Source organism: Empidonax traillii, unplaced genomic scaffold (assembly GCF_003031625.1).
Source record: "Empidonax traillii isolate 1590-97213 ecotype Southwest subspecies unplaced genomic scaffold, ASM303162v1 scaffold920:size239203, whole genome shotgun sequence".
In the NCBI taxonomy this organism is placed as follows: Eukaryota; Metazoa; Chordata; class Aves; order Passeriformes; family Tyrannidae; genus Empidonax; species Empidonax traillii.
The window spans coordinates 6,655-23,126 of NW_020956113.1; the positions used below are offsets into that span (position 1 = coordinate 6,655).

The following is a 16,472-nucleotide window of genomic DNA, read 5'->3' on the forward strand; positions in this document are numbered from 1 at the left end:
AAATCCACGTGGACAGAGCACAAATCTCCCGATGGAAGAACTTATTACTACAACACCGAGACGAAGCAGTCGACGTGGGAGAAGCCAGATGATCTCAAAACACCTGCTGAGGTGACTTCAGATCAGATTATGGGATTACAATGACTGTCCTGGGTGGTGGGGTGGGAACACAAGGATTTCTGAGCATCCCTTAGGGGATGGCTCTGCCAAGGGATTCACTTCCCAGCGGGAGCAAACCCTTGGAAGAAGAGATGTTGCCAAAATGTTTGTGTCCTGCTCCTTATGCTGGTGTTACACAGTAGAAAAAACTCTTCATTTTTCCTCATTTGTAGATAATCTTTTCTTATTAAAAATGTTATTCTTTGTTATTTAGATAAGTAATGTAGAATCCCAGGATGGTTTGGGGGGGAAGGGACCTTAAAGTTCACCTCATTCCACCCCCTGCCCTGGGCAGGGACACCTTCCACTATCCCAGGGTGCTCCAACCTGGCCTTGGACACTTCCAGGGATCCAGGGGCAGCCACAGCTTCTCTGGGCAACCTGTGCCAGGGCCTGCCCACCCTCCCAGCCAGCAATTCCTTCCCAATATCCCATCTCTCCCTGCCCTCTGGCAGTTTAAAGCCATCACCCCTTGTCCTGTCACTCTGCCCATATAAAAAGTCCCTCTCCCTCCTTTTTCTAAGCTGTTTATTTGATTTCTGGTTTTGCTTTCTCTCCATTAGCAACTGCTGTCCAAGTGTCCCTGGAAAGAGTATAAATCAGACTCTGGGAAGCCTTACTATTACAATTCCCAAACCAAGGAATCCCGCTGGGCCAAACCCAAAGAGCTGGAGGATCTTGAAGGTAAAGTTACCAAAACAAAAAGGTGTCCAAGCACAGCAGTCACACCTCAGTTAGTGACTTCTTTACTGAAATAAACTGTTTGGAGTAGAGTTAATGCATCTGAGATGTCTGTGGAGCAATTAAATATATAAATATCTAAGTGTGTGTATATATATATATTTACTTATATATTTAGATATTTATATGTATAAAAGTAAAGCTCTATTCAGGTATCATTTTGGCTTTAATTTTGATCAGTAATTATTTTGAGAAACTCAAGTGGCAAAAATATTGGCATTTTTTATAGATATAAGTAATATATAGATATATTAATATATAGGTAATATATTGTCTTTCTGTGTATATATATATATATATATATATATATATATATATATATATATATATAAAAGCAGTGACTCGTTTTATACAAATGTCATATGATGCTCCCATTTTTCACTGTTACCATGGTTTTATTTGGGATTGTAAGGGGATAAAATAACTGCAGAATCAACTGAGAAAGAAATAAGTGTTTAAAAAAGAATTAACAGCAGTGATTTAGGTAGTTCCTTCTGGGTTTTTTTATTCTGTTTGATAGTCCTGATTTTCTGTTCATTGAAGTCCTCTTTTAAAGTTGAAATAGTGATTTTAAACCAGGAAGTTTTTCTTCATATGCCCTAATTTTTCTTGAATGGGTTTGGTTGAGTCTGAATGGATTTCACTCTTTAAAGGGCACAAATAATCAAATTGTCGATAATAACAAAAATAATTTAAAGCTGTGCTTTATTAAATCAGTAATTATCTTGCAGGACATTTTTATCATGTGCATATAAATTATTTCCAAGCTATATTTTAATTGCTTTTCCCTTTTCTCCTCCAGCAATGATTAAAGCTGAAGAAAACAGGTATGTTTTTAATATTGTGCTACAGAGGTTTTTGCCTGTTGCTTGCAGATGGACTCTCCTCTTGAAATCTTCAAACATTCTCCTTGCAACTTTTCACTCCAATACATATAAATAATATATAAATTTTGTACATAAATAATGCATGTTTAACCTCAAATAATGCATTCTGGGTGTCTATGACTGAGATTGAACCCTTCTCTGAGAACCTTGAGCCCTTTTTTCAGAGCCTTAAAAACCTTTTCTGAGAGCCTTGAACCCTTTTCTGAGGGCTTTTAACCCGTTCCTGAGAGCCTTGAACCCTTTTCTTAGGGCTCTGAACCCTTTTCTGAGAACCTTTAACCCTTTTTTCAGAGCCTTTAAAACCCTTTTCTGAGAGCCTTTAACCCTTTACTGAGGGCCTTTGAAACCCTTTTCTGAGAGCCTTTAAAACCCTTTTCTGAGAGCCTTTAACCCTTTTCTGAGAGCTTTAAAACCCATTTTCTGAGAACCTTTAAAACCCTTTTCTGAGAGCCTTTGAAACCCTTTTCTGAGAGCCTTTAACCCTTTTCTGAGGGCCTTAAAAACTCTTCTCTGAGGGCTTTTAACCCATTCCCGAGAGCCTTTAAAATCCTTTTCTGAGGGCCTTGAACCCTTTTCCAAGAGCCTTTATCTCACCCTAACCCTCTGATTTCCCCCTTGCTTCCCTTCCTTAGCTTAGTCAAACCGTGAGTGTCCCCTGCCTGGGAGGGTGGTGGGTGACAGTGGCTGTTTTTGTCCCCCCAGCACCAAGCCCGAGGACTCCGGTGCAGCCACGGCAGCTCCGGCCGCAGCCACGGACACGGCGAGCGGAGCCAGCGCCGCCCCCGCGGCCGAAACCGCCCCCACGGCCACGGCCGCTCCTGCTGGAGCCGCTCCAGAGGGGGAAACTGCTCCAGCTGCTGCCGGGGGGGATGCTGAGGGGGCTGGGACAGCCCAGGCCGAGGAGCAGGGACAGGGAAGCGCTGCCCCCGGAGCGCAGGAGGGGACGGGGGACACGGCCACCGGCACCGAGGACGCGGCCAAGCAGGAGGCAGCGGGAGAGTGAGTGGGGCTGTGGCACGGGGGGCATGGTGGGAGCTCCAGGGAAGTGGGTTCAGCTTGGATAGGAGGGAGAAATCCTTCCCTGGGAGGGTGGGCAGGCCCTGGCACAGGTTGCCCAGAGAAGCTGTGGCTGCCCCTGGATCCCTGGAAGTGTCCAAAGCCAGGGCTTGGAGCAGCCTGGGCTGGTGGAAGGTGTTGGAACAAGATGACCTTTAAGTTCCCTTCCAGCCCAAACCACTGCATGATGAGTTATGAAGCCACATGGCTTTGCTGCAGTTTTGTTTCTCCTGGGAACTGGTTTACCCTCAGCTGAGGATCACCAGGCTCCTTAACATGAGCGTGAGTCACTGGCACTGCAGAATAATAATGTGTAAGAAAGAGGGGAAGTTATTTACTAAATGTATTTTTAGAAAATTAACTCCCCTGGCCTGCCCTCTCCCAGAGTTCTTAAACCCTCCAGAGCACCAGTGACATGAACATTCCATAAACTTTTCAACAGCTGTAAGAATTTCCCATTGCATACTTACCCATTGTGATCCTTTTCCATAGATCTGTGCACCTGGTTATCAGTAGAAGAAAATTTAACACTAAATAGATGTTCACCTGTTCCAGCAGAAGTGGAACCCTTTCTTAATTAATAATGAAGAATTGATTATGTGGGGAATTACGGCTTATGATTTTTATCATTCAGCCAAAAAAAAAGAAATGCTGAGGGGGGCTGGCAGACAGCAGGAGATAATTAAGGACAAGGAGGCACATTTTTAGGCGTATGTAATATATGAATATTCCTGCTGAATTCCAGCATTATATTTTTATTAATCATTTCTAGATACCTTGAGCAGGCAGCCAGTTGCATCAGGGAAATATTGTTCTGGAATAATTTGCTTTTTTTTGATGAGCTCTATGTGGTGCCTGTGGGGAAAAGCCACGTCCAAACTGGATTTATCAGTGTTTGACTTTGAGCTGCTGTTTTAAAAAGCTCATTCTATGTGGTAATAGTCATTTAGGACTCTTCAGTGGTTCTGACTTAATAAATAAGACTTAAATAATAAAATGACCTTTTGTTTCTAGTGCTGCTGCAAAGAAGGAGGACGACGATGCCCAACCAGTGAAAAAAACCTACACCTGGAACACAAAGGAAGAGGCAAAACAAGCATTTAAAGAGCTGTTAAAAGAAAAGGTATTTGGGGCAATTCTTAATGTTTTATTGAGCTACAAACCCTGCCTTTGCCAGGTTTTTTTTTTTTTTTTTTTTTTTTTACCTAAGGCCTGTGTTTTAAGGAATTTCGTAGTGGAATGTTGATTCCAAAGGTGATTAATCCATGATTTCTTGCCTTCCCAGCGAGTCCCATCCAATGCTTCTTGGGAGCAAGCGATGAAAATGATCATCAATGATCCCAGATACAGGTACTGCACAGCTCTTTCCTCCTCCAGTCCTCCACAGACACCGCTTCAGGCAGTTGGGCAATCAAAAGTTAGGGATATTGGTGCCTTTGTTCCTTCCCTACATAAAGAAATGCAAGTCCTGGGCTGAACTTTTCCTTTGGGAAAGATGTGGTAGTTGGTGTTTTCTGCTCTTTATATCCATTTTTTTGGAATAAAAGTACACGTTCGTAGTGATGGAGCTGAAGACTCTCTAGGTTACTTTGGAAATGAGTGGCTGCTACAAACACTGGCAGATAAGTGGATGATAACTGTGATTAGAATATTATTTTAATGTGAAATGTGTAAATGCAGCACAATAGTAACTCGTGTTTTATTGTTAACTGCTTTTATTAATTAGAAAGTGCTGCTTTTTTAAATGATCTTCCACTAATCCTGAGGGAGTGATGGCGGTGACTGGACACTTAGATTATGTTTAATTTTGTCTCAGAATCTGGACTGTTCAGATCTGCTGCCTTTTGGTTCTTTGGGTTTGTTTTTCTTTATCTAAATGACATGATTCTTCTCTTTCTCTCTGCCCTGAAGTGCTCTGGCAAAACTAAGTGAGAAGAAGCAAGCTTTTAATGCCTACAAAGTTCAGACAGAAAAGGAGGAGAAAGAAGAGGCGAGATCCAAGTACAAAGAAGCCAAAGAATCCTTCCAGCGCTTCCTGGAGAACCACGAGAAGATGACATCCACCACCAGATACAAGTAAGGGGTGCTGGCACAGGATGAGAGTCCTGCTGGCAGGAGAGGATGGGCCGTGGCATCAGCTTTAATTTTAAACTCTTCCCCTGGGTTTATAAAAGAGAAAAAAGGTGTCACAGAAGTAAAATCCCAAGGGGGAAAATCAGGGACACGTCCCACAAAAGTGTTCCTGCTCCTAACAGTTTATTGACGTAGTGGGGTGATGGGATGGAGTAATAAATGTTGGGGTGCTTTGCCTTGGCACAGAAAAGCTGAGCAGATGTTTGGGGAGATGGAAGTGTGGAACGCCATCTCCGAGCGGGATCGGCTGGAGATCTATGAGGATGTCTTGTTCTTCCTGTCCAAGAAGGAGAAGGTAACTTCCCTCTTCATTTATCTCATTATCCCTACATTAATTTAAACCTCTCAAGTTCACCAGATGAACCCCTGGTTTGAGGGTTGTGGCAGACAAAGAGCAGTTTCTCTGAAAGGTCTTTGTTTTTATGGAGAGCAATTCCTGCTGGCTTTGCCAGATGTTTAATATTTGGGATGATTTGAATAAATTAAAAGGTTATTTATATTTCTGAGCTGCTCTGAATCACTGAAACAATAATAACATGTAAAAATTGTGTCGGTCCAAGGCAGGGTTGGATGAGGCCAGTGGAAGGTGTCCCTGCCCATGGGACTGGATGGGCTTTAAGGTCCCTCCCAACCCAAACCACTCTGGAATTCTCTGTAAATAAAAGCTGAATTCTGAGTTTTCCTGGAGCAAACTTGGTGCCGTGTCTTTCTGTCCACACAGCCTCGGATTTCCCACCCTGATCCCCGTGTTTTCTCCTCAGGAACAAGCCAAGCAGTTACGGAAGAGGAACTGGGAGGCCCTGAAGAACATCCTGGATAACATGGCCAACGTCACCTACTGCACCACGTGGTCGGAGGCCCAGCAGTACCTGATGGACAACCCCACGTTTGCAGAGGATGAGGAGCTGCAGAGTGAGTCCACAGGCTGGGGGATCCCTCTGGGAGAGGGAACGGGAAGAAATCACCCGATCGTTGCCCTTATCGTTCCGTTCTCTTGCCAGACATGGACAAGGAGGATGCCCTGATCTGCTTTGAGGAACATATCCGGGCCTTGGAAAAAGAGGAGGAAGAGGAAAAGCAGAAAAGTTTGCTGAGAGAAAGGAGGAGGCAGAGGAAAAACAGGGAATCCTTCCAGGTGAGTGGGATTTATTTAGGATTCTGTCCTAAATATGTCATATGTGTTTTTTTTTTTTTTTTTTATTTCTAAGGGTGTTTTTGTGCCTCAGGTGTGAGGTTTGGTAGCATTTTCGCTGCTCTGGAATGCACCTGCTTGCCAGGAAGCTCCAAGAGTTGGGGAAAATAAGAGGAAATAGATGAGGATGGAGAAGGAAGTGCAACTGGAATGTAGTAAAATAGTGGAGTAGGGTGGGAAGAAACAATAAAAAATGTGATTTTTCAGCTGTATTTGAGCAAAAGTGGAATTCCAGTTATCAGGGTGAGCCATCCCAGCTGATAAACAAGGAAATGTGTGGGGAGTGGTGGGAAATTGCCTGTTTTGGTTGTTTTTGGCAGCTGTTCCTGGACGAGCTGCACGAGCACGGGCAGTTGCATTCCATGTCCTCCTGGATGGAGCTGTACCCAGCCATCAGCTCTGACATCAGATTCACCAGCATGCTGGGCCAGCCTGGTAAGAGGAGGGGTTTGGGGCTTTTGAAATAACTAAAAAACAGCTTAATTTTTTTTTTTTTTTTTAAATCTTAAAATCTAAAAAAAAAAAAAGCCTTGGAAAAAAAATGGAGGAAAAATAATAAAAACACACCTGAAAAGATATTAAATTGAAAGCAAAATGAAAAAAATAAACAAGCCTAGATGTCTTCAAAATATACTTAAAACATTTTAGAAAATGATACGTAAATGACTGAAGAGATTTAAATAAATATCTGAGAAACTGAAAAAAATCTAAAGAAAACAAAAAAAAAGTAAGAAAATCTAAACGTTTCTTTAGAAACCTAATATCTAAAAAATATAAAGAATCCAAAATAAATCAAAACCATCTGAGAACTCCCTGAGGAGTGCAGATGTTTGCTCAGAGCCGCCCTGTGACTTCTCCAACCCTCCCCTCAGGATCCACAGCCCTGGACCTGTTCAAGTTCTACGTGGAGGACCTCAAAGCTCGTTACCACGATGAGAAGAAGATCATCAAAGACATCCTAAAGGTGAGGAAATCCCAGCATTTGGTTCCTTTGGATACCAAATCCACCCTTGGAGGGAACCTTTTGGTGCTGGGAGCTGGGATTTCACAGCAGCACTGATGGAATTCCTGACTCCCTTTCCTTCCAGGATAAAGGATTTGTGGTGGAGGTGAACACTTCCTTTGAGGATTTTGTCACAGTCATCAGCTCCACCAAAAGAGCCACCACTTTGGATGCAGGAAATATCAAACTGGCTTTCAACAGCGTAAGTGTTCATGGATACCAGAATTATAATGGAGATTGATATGGATCAGTAATTATACTGTATATTTTAATATGCATTATTAATAGTTTGAAGACTTAGGGTATGAAATCTCCTGCTAAACAAGAATTAACGTTTATTTTAGGGTAAGAAATCTCATGTCCAAACAAGAATTAACATTTATTTTCACTGTATTGCTCTGCCTGCTTCTATGAGAATTTGGGGAGATGCTTATACTGAGTTATGGCAGAGGTGGATCTTAATTCAAACCATCACCATTCCAACTTAGGGAGTTCTGGGGTAGGAACTGAGTCAGGTTCCCTCATTTACACATAACTGATCTCACGATCTGTGTGTGTGTTCCTGGAGTTCTGCCTTGCAGGATTAATTAACTCTGGTTTAGATCCTCGGGAACGGCCGTTCCCTGCTTTGGAATTACATCACTGATTAATAATTATTATAAATCACAATGACAGACAACTCCAGAGGTGGACTGGCTTTCCATAAATCCCATTAAAGTGGGTTATTCCCCTTGCCCTCTGATGTCTCTGAACATTCCTTGCTGCAGCTGCTGGAGAAGGCCGAGGCGCGGGAGCGGGAGCGGGAGAAGGAGGAGGCTCGGAAGATGAAGCGGAAGGAGTCGGCCTTCAAGAGCATGTTGAAACAGGCAGCCCCCCCCATCGAGCTGGACGCTGTCTGGGAGGATGTGAGTGTGGGCCCTTCCTCGGGAAACAATTCCCACAGGGATTCAGCAGCCCCCTAACCCTCACCCTACACCCCACGTGGAGCTGGATGTGGTGGGAGAGGATGTGAGTGTGGGCCCTTCCTCAGGGGAGAATTCCCACGTGGATTCAGCAGCCTCCTAATGCCAACCCCTAACCCTAACCCCTAATCTTAATCCTAATCCTAAACCCTAACGGCCCCTTCCTTAGGAAACAATTCCCAAATGGATTCAACTGCCTGCTACTGCTAGTGCTGACCCCTAACCCTAACCCTGACCCTAACCCTGCATCCACATGGAGCTGAGCACTGTCTGGGAGGATGTGAGTGTGGGCCCTTCCTCAGGAAACAATTCCCAAAGGGATTCAACAGCCTGCTGCCTCCTAACCCCTAACCCAAACCCTAGCCCTAATGGTCCCTTCCTCAGGAAAGAATTCCCAGATGGGTTCCCCATCCTGCTGCTTGCCCGTGCTGACCCCTAAACCCAACCCTAACTTAATGCCTGGGCCTAAACCCTGGACCCCAAACCCTTTACTGGTGTTACTGGTTTTATTTCTGAATGGCTCTGTTTGCTACTGGAATTCCTTTGCTGTTCCTCTGGCAGATCAGGGACAGGTTTGTGAAGGAACCAGCATTTGAAGACATCACCCTGGAGTCTGAAAGGAAAAGGATATTTAAAGACTTCTTATATGTGCTAGAGGTAATTACTAATTTATTTTTTTCCTTCATTAGAGAATATATATTTTAAAAAAAATCCTATTCCTCCTAAATTGGGTGGGAAGGGGAAGGATTTAACAGGACTTTGCTGATTTGTGTTACATTGGGGGTTACCTAAAAGTGATGGATATAAAACCTCATCTTCAAGTGAGCAACTGGAGAAACTTCCTGCATTTTTTTGAGAAATAATTGTTCTCTTAATCTGCTGCTTCAAGAATTTCTGGAGTTGACACGAACATTTCCTGGTTTGTTTTAGGAAATTTGTGGGTCGGATTTTGTAGGAAACAAGATGAAATTGAAACTAAATTTGTCCAGGGTTTTATTCCCTACAGATCAGGGACTCCCAGAACACACTGAGCTCTTCAGTCATGATTTCTTTTTTTTTTAACTGTGGCCAGTTTTCTTGCTGATGAGCAAAAGAAATGATGCAGTTTAGTTCCATCCTTAATTTTAGGCCGGGCTGGAGCAGTACTTGAGCTGCTGTTCAGTAAAGTGACAATATGAGATTTCATTTTTCAGCCCTTGCTTTTTGGGGGTTTTTATTTCATTTGCTGCAGTTTGTCAGAAATTGGGCTTTAAATGCTTTGATTTGACAACTGGAAATTTGGCAAGGCTAGGTGTGGGTTTTAGGCCAGCTTTAAACTGGATCCAGGTACCAAACCCTGTGCATCCATGTGTGTTTCCTTGCTCCTGGGGGCTTTTGTTGCTGCTCTAATTTTGCATTAGTGCCCATTTTTGGGGGTTTTGGCAGTAAATGTGTGACTGGGGGGGGTTTAACCTGTCCCAGCTTTGTGGAGGGTCAGGAACATGGTTCCAGTTTCTTGGGGTTGTCCTGAGGTGGCTGATGGGGTGGGGGTGTCTGAAGGGGCTCCTGGGGACTGTTCTCCAGGAACTGCAGAGACAGGACACAGGGAATGGCTTCCAACTGAAAAAGGGGGAATTTAGGGTGGATATTGGGAAGGAATTGCTGGCTGGGAGGGTGGGCAGGCCCTGGCACAGGTTGGGCAGAGAAGCTGTGGCTGCCCCTGGATCCCTGGGAGTGTCCAAGGCCAGGCTGGAGCACCCTGGGCTGGTGGGAGGTGTTGGGGCTGGAACTGGGTGACCTTTAGGGTCCTCTCCAGCCCAGCCCATGTGGAATGCCGTGCTGACCCCCTCTCCTGTCCCACAGCACGAGTGCCAGCACCACCACTCGAAGACCAAGAAACACTCGAAGAAGTCCAAAAAGCATCACCGGAAACGCTCCCGTTCCCGCTCCGTAAGTGTTCCCTGGGGCCCTGCTCCCCCCCTTGCCACGGCTCCCCGTGGCTCCTGGCCCTGGTGCCAGTTGTAATCATTCCCCTGGGTTTGCATCCCAAGGGCTCCGAGTCCGAGGACGACGACAGCCACTCCAAGAAGAAGCGGCAGCGCTCGGAATCCCGCTCGGTGTCCGAGCGCTCGTCCAGCGCGGAATCCGGTACGGGGTGGGGTTGGATGGCTTTGGAATCCTCATTCCCACTTGGGTTGCCTTGTCTTCATCACCTCACTGACGTGTTTTTGTTGTCCCTGCCTGCAGAGAGGAGTTACAAGAAGTCCAAAAAGCACAAGAAGAAGAGCAAGAAGAGGAGACACAAGTCTGTAAGTGCCGTTCAGTTCAGATCCTGTGGCCAGCCTGGCGCTGCTTTCACTCATCCAGGCGGGATTTTTCCAGGGAAAAAAACTTGCCTGGGGAGTGGGGTCAGGCTGGAGGAGGGTGTTGCCAACGTAATACCTCTGTTATATTAATCCTGATATTAAACCACTGCTAAATTTGTGAGATGTGAAGGGCTCTACTAAAAACCTGGGATTTGCTGTTTATCCTGGCAAATCCTGGTGTTCTCTGTTGCTGTGGGAAGAATCCCAGCCGGTCCTGGTGCCTGCCTGAGTGTCAGGGATGTGTCAGAAGCTCTGAATCAAGAGCTTTTAACCTGTATCACCTGAGGTCAGAGAGTGGGGTTTGTAACAGTTAAAGCCAGAAAAAAAACGTTTTCCAGAGCTCACCACTTCCAGAGATTTCATGGAATGACTGGCAGCTGTGCACAGAGATGAGCTGGGGGACATCCAGCACGTCCCACCTTTACACTGGAAATGGTGGAAGTTGTGCCTTGAACAAACCTTCCTCCTCCTCTTTCCAAGCCACTCCAGTGATGTTTTTGGGTTATTTATTTCTGTGTTTAATTAGGAACTGCTTTGAGCAGTTTCCAGGGGCTGGATTGAACAGATCCAGTGAAGAGGGGAAATTCAGGTTGGATATTGCGAGGGAGGGTGGGCAGAGAAGCTGTGGCTGCCCCTGGATCCCTGGAAGTGTCCAAGGCCAGGTTGGAGCACCCTGGGCCAGTGGAAGGTGTCCCTGCCCATGGCAGGGGTGGAAGGAGATGATTCTTGATGTCCCTTCCAACCACACCATTCTGGGATCCCATAAAATAAGGTCAGACTTTTCTGCCTGTGCTTATTCTGTAAATGAATATTGAGCATCTTCAACACTGATACTCAGCATGTCCCCGTTTGCTTCCCCAGGATTCCCCGGAGTCGGATCTGGAGCGAGAGAAGGACAAGAAGGAGAGGGACAGTGAGAAGGAGCGGGGCAGGCAGAGATCCGAGTCCAAACACAAATCCCCCACCAAGAAACGGCCTGGCAAAGATTCTGTAAGCTCTGCTCCCCCGAGCTCAGGGTGGGATGGGGGGCAGCTCCAGGAATGGGCTCCAAGGGCACAGCTGGAACGGTGGGCACGGGTGGGACTCGGTGATCTCAGAGGTGTTTCCCACTCCCAAATAATTGGGGTTTGGGGGATCCTGAGCGTGACACGGAGCAGCCACCTGCGCCCTGCACTGCCCAGCTGTGTCTGTGCCCTTTCTGAGGGTCCCACTGAGCACAGATGGCACCTCCAGAGGGTCCAACCCCCTGGAATGCCCATCCTGACCACGTTCCCGGTTGTCTCCGCAGGGGAACTGGGACACGTCGGGCAGCGAGCTGAGCGAGGGGGAGCTGGAGAAGCAGAGGAGGACTCTGTTGGAACAACTGGATGAAGATCAATGACAAATTATTTATACCAAAAATGTTTACATGGCATCCCAACCCAGCAGAGCGTGGAGGGGCCTCGGCCCCCCTTCCACGGCTGGAATGACAGCGGCTTTTAGTTTGTCCCACATCACCCCAGTCAGTCCCTATCAGCAGCAAATGGAGAAAAGGTGTGGAATTCCCAGGGCACAGCTGGAGCTCTGGGGTGGGATGGGTGTGTCCCCAAGCCCAGGGGAGCCTGTGCACCTTCCTGGCCAGGGAATAACACTGGGCTGCTGGGCAGAGCCATTTCAGCTTTGGAAAAGGGTCTTAATTTACTTTCTTATGGTTTAATTCACCGGAGGGATCTGGTTGGGTGCCTTTTTCTGGGAAGGCAACGGGAGCAACGAATCCACGTCCTGATCTGTCCTGCAAACCCCCAGATTTTGGGATTGTTCTCGGTCGCAGTGAGGAGTTTGTCCAAGACTTGACTGATTGTGGTCCGAGCACCGGCTCGGAGCGAGCTTTCCCAGTAAATAACCCTGGGAATGTGAACGGGAATGTGGCTGCAGCGCCAGCAGAGGGGGTGTGTGTGTGACACAACCCCCTCATTCCCAAATCCCGCCCCGGCCCAGCCGTGGGCGTTCCCTCAGCGCTTATCTCCACCTCTATCTCCTCCTGTACCTCCACCTTCGGAAAATTTAGGAATAAAACAAATTTGACCCCGATTTCCATGTGTTGCCTTAAGAACCTGCTGCAGAATGTCCCTGCCCGGCCCAGAGCAGGGAGGAGGAGGCAATTCCAGCCCTGTTTTCCAACCCCCTGCGTGTCCAGGAAGGTGCCCCCACCCTGCTCGGGGAGAAAATTGGGAACCTGCTCTCCTTGGAATATTTTTGTACATTTTTATTGATGATTAAACCTTGTCTTGTACCCTGCCTGGTGGGTCTCTGTCCTGGCCGTGCTCCCCCCAGCCCGGGGCAATCCTGGGTTGGATTCACATCCTCATCCCTCCCAAATCCCAGCAGGGGAACAGGAGCAGCTCAGCTCCTTCCCAGCCTGGATTTCCCTGCTTTCCATAACTTGCTGGTGGATTCATCCAGGGAATTCTCTTGCTGGGGTGGTCTCGTGGCTCAGACTCCTTGGGAACACCCTGAGAGTGGAATCGGCATTTCAGGTGGAAAAGGCAGGAACCTGAAACCATTTTACTTGGGATGATTTGGGATTTTTCCTGGGATGATTTGGGGTTTTGTGTGGGGTCAACTGGGATTTTTTCCCTGAGATGATTCAGGGTTTTTCCTGGGATGATTTAGGATTTTTCCTAGGATGATTTGAGAATTTTTTATGGGGTGATTTGGGATTTTTTTTTCCTGGGATGGTTAGGGTGTTCTCCTGGGATGATTTGGGATTTTTCCTAGGATGATTTGAGAATTTTTCCTGGGATGATTTGGGTTTTTTCCCAGGGCGCTTTGGGATTTTTCCTGGGATGATTTGGGATTTTTTTCCCAGGGATGATTTAGGATTTTTCCTGAGATGATTCAGGACTCTTCCTGGGATGATTCAGGTTTTTTCTTGGGATAATTTGGGATTTTTCCTGGGGTGATTTGGGATGTTCAGAGCAGAGCCCATCCCAATCCCGGTGTTCCCCTTGGACTGAGCTCATCACTCCCTCTCTGCCCATCCCAGAGTTTGATCCAGCAGAGCTTGGAATTCCTGGTCTCCGTGGGGTGTTTGATGTGGGAATCCAGGCTGGCAGCCCTGGCAGGGCGATATTCCAGGTTTTTCCTGCAGCAAGGGATTGTCCCAAGGAAGGAAGGAGGGCTGGTGGCAGCTGCTCCAGGGGCGGACAATCAGCCAGGCCTTGGTGTGTTTTGCTCCCCTTCCATTCCCTTCCCTGGATTTCCATCCCCCGGGAATGCTGGGCCAGCAGGGAGCAGAGTCCACCTGGGAACAGCCCAGCCCAGGCTCTGGAAAAGGCAGGGACAGCTGGGATGTGGCCCAGAGCTGGGAATGGGTTTGGGAATCCTGAGGGTTTGCAGACAGGGGGGAGGTTCTGCCCAACACTCTCATTCCCTTCCATCCACGGAATTTTAGGGCAGTGATTTCCCAGGAAATCAAACCCTTGGAAGCTTTGCCTTTCTTTTCCCTTTAAAAATAAAACCCTTCAATGGGAAGGATCCTCAGGCTGGGCTTGTTTTCCAGGGCTTAATTCCAAGGAAAAAAAACCCTAGTTTTTTTCCTAGGATGATTTGGGATTTTTTCCTGGGATGATCTGGGATTTATTCCTGGCATCATCTGGGATTTTTCCTGCAATGTTTTGAGGGTTTTTTTTCTTGGCATTATCTGGAATTTTTTTCCTGAAGTGTTTTACAATTTTTCCCAGGATGACTTGGGATTTTCCCTGCGGTGATTTGGGACTTTTTCCTGGGCTCATCTGGGATTTTTTTCCCGGGATGGTTTGTAATTTTTCCTGGAATTATTTGGGTTTTTTTCCTGGGATGATTTGGGTTTTTTTCCCAGGATTGTTTGGGATGTTTCCTGGGGTGATTTAGGATTTTTTCTGGGGTGACTTGGCATTTTTTCCCTGGAACTATTTGACATTTTTTCCTGGAATTATTTGGGGTTTTTTCCTGGGATGATCTGGGATTTATTCCTGGCACCATCTCAGATATTTCCTGCAATGTTTTGAGATTTTTTTCTTGGCATCATCTGGGATTTTTTTCCTGGAGTGATTTGCAATTTTTTCTGGGATAATTTGAGATTTTTTTTCCTGCAATTATTTCACATTTTTTCCGGGAATTATTTGGGGATTTTTTTTTGGATGATTTGGGTGTTTCCCTGGGGTGATTTGGGACTTTTTCCTGGGATCATCTGGGATTTTTTTCCCGGGATGGTTTACAAATTTTCCTGGGATAATTTGGGATTTTCCTTGGGATGATACGGGCTTTTGTCCTGGGATGCTTTGGGATTTTTCCTGGGATCATCTGGGATTTTTCCCAGGATAATTTGGGATGTTTCCTTTAATTATTTTGCAATTTTTCTGGGATCATCCTGGGATGATTTTTTATTTTTCCTGAGATTATTTGGGATTTTTTTTTTTCCTGTGATGATTTGGAATTTTTCCTGGGATGATTACAGCAGTTTCCTGGAATGATTTGGGATTTTTTCCTGGGATCATCTGTGATTTTTCCCAGGATAATTTGGGATGTTTCCTTTAAATATTTAGAGGTTTTTTCTGGGATGATTTGGCATTTTTTCCTGGAATTATTTGACATTTTTTCCTGGATTATTTGGGATTTTTCCTAGGGTGATTTGGGATTTATTCCTGACATCATCTGGGATTTTTCCTGCAATGTTTTGAGATTTTTTTCTTGGTGTCATCTGGGATTTTTTTCCTGGAGTGGTTTGCAATTTTTCCTGGGATGATTTGGGATTTTTTCCTGGAATTATATGGGTGATTTTCTTGGGATGATTTGGGATTTCCCCTGGGATCATTTGGGATTTCTTTCCTGGGATGGTTTGCAATTTTTCATGGAATGATTTGGGATTTTTTTTTCCAGGACTGATTTGTATTTTTTTCCTGGGATGATTTGCAATTTTTCCTTGAAAGATTTGGGATGTTTCCTGGGGTGATTTGGGGATTTTGCTGGGATGATTTAGGATTTACTCCTGGCATCATCAGGGATTTTTCCTGGAATATTTTGAGATTTTTTTTCTTGGCATCATCTGGGATTTTTTTCCTTGTGTGATTTCGGATTTTTCCTGCGATGATTTGGAATTTTTTTCCAAGGATGATTTGGGGTTTTTCCTTGCAATGATTTGGGATTTTCCCGGGGGTGATTTGGGACTTTTTCCTGGGATCATCTGGGATTTTTTTTTCCTGGGATGTTTTGGGAATTTTTCTTGGAATGATTTGGGATTTTTCTTGGGATGATATGGGGATTTTTCCTGGGGTGATTTGGAATTTTTCCCAGGATAATTTGGGATGTTTCCTTTAATTATTTGGCATTTTTTTTCTGGAATCCTCCTGGGATGATTTGGGATTTTTCCTGAGATTATTTGAGATTTTTTTTCCCATGATACTTTGGAATTTTTCTTGGGACGATTAAGGTTTTTTCCTGGGGTGATTTGGGATTTTTTTCCTGGAATGATTTGGCATTTTTTCCTGGAATTATTTGGGTTTTTTTCCTGGGATAGTTTGGTATTTTCCCTGGGGTGATTTGGGACTTTTTCCTGGGATCACCTGGGATTTTTTTCCTGGAATGGTTTGCGATTTTTCCTGGGCTGATTTAGGATTTTTTTTCCCTGGGCTGATTTGGGATGTTTCCTTTAATTATTTTGCAATTTTTCTGGGATCATCCTGGGATGATTTGGGATTTTTCCTGAGATTATTTGGGATTTTTTTTCCCCATGATGATTTGGAATTTTTCCTGGGACAATTAGGTTTTTTTCCTGGGGTGATTTGGGATTTTTTTCTTGGGATCATCTGTGATTTTTCCCAAGATAATTTGGGATGTTTCATTTAATTATTTGGGGTTTTTTTCTGGGATGATTTGGGATTTTTTACCAGGAATTATTTGACATTTTTTTCCTGGAATTATTTGGGATTTTTCCTAGGATGATTTGGGATTTATTCCTGGCATCATCTGGGATTT

General features: G+C 45.3%; 1 protein-coding gene across 2 annotated transcripts in view; it reads left to right on the plus strand.

Moving 5' to 3' along the window:
• PRPF40A (pre-mRNA processing factor 40 homolog A) overlaps positions 1 to 12,755 on the plus strand; it is a 17,007-nt gene extending 4,252 nt beyond the window's left edge. The window contains exons 7-25 of one of the 2 annotated variants that reach the window (XM_027902915.1): positions 723 to 843; positions 1,703 to 1,727; positions 2,490 to 2,786; positions 3,858 to 3,966; positions 4,129 to 4,193; positions 4,755 to 4,919; positions 5,163 to 5,271; positions 5,738 to 5,888; positions 5,978 to 6,111; positions 6,489 to 6,603; positions 7,041 to 7,132; positions 7,257 to 7,373; positions 7,939 to 8,076; positions 8,695 to 8,790; positions 9,976 to 10,062; positions 10,164 to 10,260; positions 10,360 to 10,421; positions 11,340 to 11,468; positions 11,767 to 12,755. In XM_027902915.1, the coding sequence (XP_027758716.1) occupies positions 723 to 843; positions 1,703 to 1,727; positions 2,490 to 2,786; positions 3,858 to 3,966; positions 4,129 to 4,193; positions 4,755 to 4,919; positions 5,163 to 5,271; positions 5,738 to 5,888; positions 5,978 to 6,111; positions 6,489 to 6,603; positions 7,041 to 7,132; positions 7,257 to 7,373; positions 7,939 to 8,076; positions 8,695 to 8,790; positions 9,976 to 10,062; positions 10,164 to 10,260; positions 10,360 to 10,421; positions 11,340 to 11,468; positions 11,767 to 11,859 (2,202 nt within the window). In that variant the 3' untranslated portion in view covers positions 11,860 to 12,755. Of the gene's footprint in view, positions 1 to 722; positions 844 to 1,702; positions 1,728 to 2,489; positions 2,787 to 3,857; positions 3,967 to 4,128; positions 4,194 to 4,754; positions 4,920 to 5,162; positions 5,272 to 5,737; positions 5,889 to 5,977; positions 6,112 to 6,488; positions 6,604 to 7,040; positions 7,133 to 7,256; positions 7,374 to 7,938; positions 8,077 to 8,694; positions 8,791 to 9,975; positions 10,063 to 10,163; positions 10,422 to 11,339; positions 11,469 to 11,766 lie in introns of both variants that reach the window. The other variant, XM_027902914.1, reaches the window with a different exon arrangement.
• The last annotated feature ends 3,717 nt before the right edge of the window (positions 12,756 to 16,472 follow it).